This window comes from Eptesicus fuscus, chromosome 13 (genome assembly GCF_027574615.1).
Source record: "Eptesicus fuscus isolate TK198812 chromosome 13, DD_ASM_mEF_20220401, whole genome shotgun sequence".
NCBI lineage: Eukaryota > Metazoa > Chordata > Mammalia > Chiroptera > Vespertilionidae > Eptesicus > Eptesicus fuscus.
In genome coordinates, this window is record NC_072485.1 from 66,515,132 (window position 1) to 66,519,774 (window position 4,643).

Consider the following 4,643-nt stretch of genomic DNA (forward strand, 5'->3'; position numbering starts at 1 on the left):
CAGATGAAACACCAAGAAAAAACACCAGCAGAAAATCTAACTAAATTGATGGAATTTGTTCTCTTGGACTTTGCTGATGTTCCTCATCTCCAGTGGTTTCTATTTGGATTATTCTTAATCATCTATATCATTATCTTGATGGGAAATAGCATCATATTTCTAATTACAAAACTGGACCCTGCTCTCCAGACCCCCATGTATTTTTTCCTTGGCAATTTTTCCTTTTTGGAAATCTGCTATGTATCAGTTACACTCCCTAGAATGCTCACGAATCTTTGGACCCAACGAAGAACAATATCTTTAGTTGCTTGTGCTACACAAATGTGCTGGGTTCTTATTCTGGGAGCCACGGAGTGTTTCCTTCTGGCCGTGATGGCCTATGACCGCTACTTGGCCATTTGTAACCCTCTGCACTATCCTCTAGTTATGAGCTACAAAGTCTGTGTCCAGCTGGTGGCGGGCTCCTGGATCAGTGGAGTTCCAGTCCAAATAGGGCAGACCGTCCAGATTTTCTCTCTGCCTTTTTGTGGTTCTAATCTCATCAACCACTTTTTCTGTGACATCCCCCCAATTGTCAAGTTGGCCTGCGGGAACACCTTTGTAAATGAAATGATGGTCTACATAGTTGTAGTGCTGTTTGTCATGGTTCCATTTCTGTTGATACTACTCTCCTATGGCAAAATCATCTCTACAATTTTTAAATTGCCATCAGCCACGAGTCGGGGCAAAGCCTTCTCCACGTGCTCATCTCATCTTATAGTGGTGGCACTATTCTTTGGATCATGTATCATCACATATTTAAGACCCATGACCCAAGACTCAGCAGGAGCTGACAAAGTGCTGTCTCTTTTCTACACGATCGTGACTCCCTTATTTAACCCCATGATATACAGCCTAAGGAACAAGGATGTCATAATGGCACTGAGAAAACTGCTAGGTAAATAATTCCCTACATTAAAAAAATTAGTCCATTTACAGAAATTGATATAGATTTCTATTAAATTTAAACAGCTATTTATCTTAAACTCTATTTATTTCCAAGTTGGAAGTTACTTATACTGTTGAGATACTTTTCTGTCTTCAGTTCTATAGTTATGTATGTGTCTACTAGTACAAATAGCAAATCACTGTTTTGGGAGTTGTGTAATTTTATTGTGAAATGTTCATTCTCAATAAGAACTTCTGACAAGGATCAATGTAATAGACTCAAGTGTAATATAGTATTTCTTGTTTCACATATTGGAAATCATATCACTCATTTTCATAGAGTTGTCATAGTCATTTTTAAAACTGGATTGGTAATGGAACATTAATTAAAATTTTATATATAGTTAGGCCAAGCAATGACTCTACAGAGAAATTATTTTTTAGAGCTATAAGCATCTTTCATTAGGAATGTAAATGATGTTTGTATAAAGATACCAGTGAATGTTAGGCTATGTACTAGTATATATCAAATATTTTCATATAATATGATAAAACAACTATTGTTATTTAAATCTTTGCATATAAAAAGAAGAGCTCAGAAGTAGTCATGGGAATGTCCACGTTATTAATTTTAAATATATTTTCCTAGAGATGATAGTTGGAATAGGAAAACTAGGGAAAAGGAAATAAATGTTTATAAAAGTATTTCCTATAAAAACACAGTAACTATTTCCTATCACACACATACTTTGTATGCCACCTATACACACACATTATAAATGATCAATAAAAATATAATCATCAATGTTAACTATGGAAACCTCAGAGTAAATCATTCTATCATTTTTCTTTTGTTTTACTGAAATTTTGAAGTTTATTACACTAAACCTGAGATATTTATGTAATCATACAAAGCAAACAATAAATTTATATTCATTGTGAATAAGGAAAATCCTAATGGTTAGTTGTTTGTGCTATTTCTCTATTCATATTATTTTCAAACTTTCATTCTTATCTAATGAATCCTTCATATAGGCAGGCAACAGATCTCTGCAGTACCTGGACCTGAGACGCAGCACCAAGAATGGAGACATTCAAAGTTAAAAAATAACGTGGTGAAGCTTGACGAGGGAGGGCTGGAGGTGGTCAATGGGGGAAAAGGGGGGACATATGTAATACTTTCAACAATAAAGAATTATTACCAAAAAATGTTCCTTTAAAACATTTTTAAAAAAGAATGTGGTGAAGCTTGCAATGTTTTTCAAGCTTTTGTCCCATTTTTTAAAAATGTCAATTTTTTTCACATTTATATGGGCCTGACTCATTCCATGAAGGTAGGCAAGAGTAGTATTACTTTTTCTCTGGAAGAAAACAGCCAGATGATATATGAAAATCCCTGATAATAAATCTAAGGAGCAAAGCAAGTAATTAATGAGTCACAAAGAATCTCAGATAATACAACTCTTAGAAACTATATAAATCTAAGAATAAAAGAAAAGTGTAATAACAACAAAAAATTCCAAGAAAATTTCCAAGCAGAAATTGTGTAACCCTGAAGCTATTATAGGTGGAAAGAGCTGAGACAGAAATTGAGAAGTCCTTGCATTTGTCATTGTTCTTCCTGCCTATTATAGATAAAAATAATGTTTGAGAGAGAAGAAATAACTGGCAAAAGAGAAAAACATTAAAAATATTAATATCTTGAATAGATGTGAATGAACACATTTCTTTTTATAGAGAAGGGCAAATAAGAGCTATGTTCTTAGAAAAATGTTATTTTTTGCCAAATAAAGTTTCATTCAGTAAAATTCAGTGGAGAATTTCAAAAATTATTTTGTCACTAAACTAGGCAACTAACAAACATATCTAAATACTCACTACATTCAGTGGTAATAATGTGGCAGAAATGCATATGTGTCACTAGTTTTTTAAACATAATGAATTTGTGCAGCTATGTTCTTTTTGACACTCAATATTATTTTATATTAGTTTCAGGTGTGCCGGGATTCTTGTCCCAGCATTACAAAGGGTTCTGCAATCTGGAGAAAGGAGCTGATGCGTAGATTAAGAAGGAGTCCAAGGATAAAAGATAATTTTGAAAGGCATTGGGTGTCAGAGGAGCTTCAGCTAAAGACTAAAGACTACTCCTTGTCTAAGGACCCCATGCTATTTATTAACACAATTTGTCCTAAGGCAAGGTGGAGATAATACACTTCAAAGGGTAGGGTTTACAGAAGCATTGTCAGTTTTAGGAATAGCCCACAGCTGTTCAGGTGTTTGGCCAACAGGAGGCAATAACATGCAAATTAAGATGCTCTGAGCTGCCTGGCTGCAAGCAATAATTCTATTCAGGTTTGGGGGAAGTGCCTTTCCAGCCATTCCAACAGGTAAACTACATATGTGGCTCAGCCCATGTTGAGCCCCCCAAGCTTCACCAACCTTTTGATGAAACTCTTGTAATTATGACATGTTGGAATTGGTTCCCAGCACAGGTAAACAGTATATTGGTTAGACATTTATATAATTTACAAAGTCCACCAATAAGTATAGTACCGTCCTGGCACCATATACAGTTACTATAATACTAGAGGCCTGGTGGACAAAATTCATGCATGGGTGGGGTCCCTAGGCCTGGCCAGCAATCAGAGCCTATCAGTTTTCCTGCCTCCCCCCCTCCTCCTTCCCTCGCCGCCCATGTCCGCCGCCACCACCCACCCCTGGTTCCTGCTGGCAAGGGAGAGGAGCCAACCACCACTGAGGTGGGCAGGCAGCGGGCATATCAGGGCCTGCTGGTCGGGGGGAGGAACAGGGAAGAGACCTGGGAGGTTGGCCACCAGCTCCGAGGAGGGAGCCGACCCTCAGTCGCCCTGGGAGAAGGGCCACATCCACCACCACCCACCCCCGGTTCCTTGTCCCAGCCCGGAGGGCTTGGCCCCAATCAGGCGATCAGGGTCTGCTGGCCGGGGTGAGGGACTGGGAGGGTGGCTGGCAGGCCCTATCAGTGATCAGGGCCTGTGGGCTATGGGCAGCTCCTGTGTTGAGCATCTGCCTCCTGGTGTTCTGTGTGCATCATAGCAACTGGTCATTCCGGTCAGTCTGTCGTAACAGTCACTTAGGCATATATATATATATATATATATATATATATATATATATATATATATAGACTAGAGGCCCGGTGCACAAAATTTATGCATGGGGGGTGGGGGACTCAGCTCGGCCTGCACCCTCTCCAATCAGGGACCCCTCGGGGGATGTCCGACTGCTGGTTTAGGCCTGATCCCACTGGCAGTCGGACATCCCTCTCGCAATCCGGGACTGCTGGCTCCTAACACTCGCCTGCCTGCCTGCCTGATCGCCCCCTAACTGCCACCCTGCCGGCCTGGTCACCCCACAATGGTCCCCCTGCCAGCCTGGTCGCCCCACAACTATCCAGAAGGAAGTCAGACGTCCAGAGATGTCCGGTCACCCAGTCTAATTAGCATATTACCCTTTTATTAGTATAGATTATTAACTATATTCCTTATGCTGTACTTTACTTGCCCATGACTATTTCATAACCAGCAATTTGTACTTTTTCCTTCTTTCATGTTTTACTGTGCAGCTACTTTCAATGCTTTGTAAATTACAAATATCTTTATTAGCAAGATAATATTTTGTTTCTAATTATTTTGAATTTCACATTTACTTACAGAGCTAAGGTGCCCTTGTAAAAT

General features: G+C 39.3%; 1 protein-coding gene across 1 annotated transcript; it reads left to right on the forward strand.

Annotated features, from left to right (window-relative positions):
* Positions 1-945, forward strand: LOC103290996 (olfactory receptor 10AG1). Its single transcript, XM_008146961.3, has one exon. It carries the CDS (start codon positions 4-6, stop codon positions 943-945), a length of 942 nt encoding a protein of 313 aa, XP_008145183.2. The 5' UTR covers positions 1-3.
* Positions 946-4,643: the final 3,698 nt, after the last annotated feature.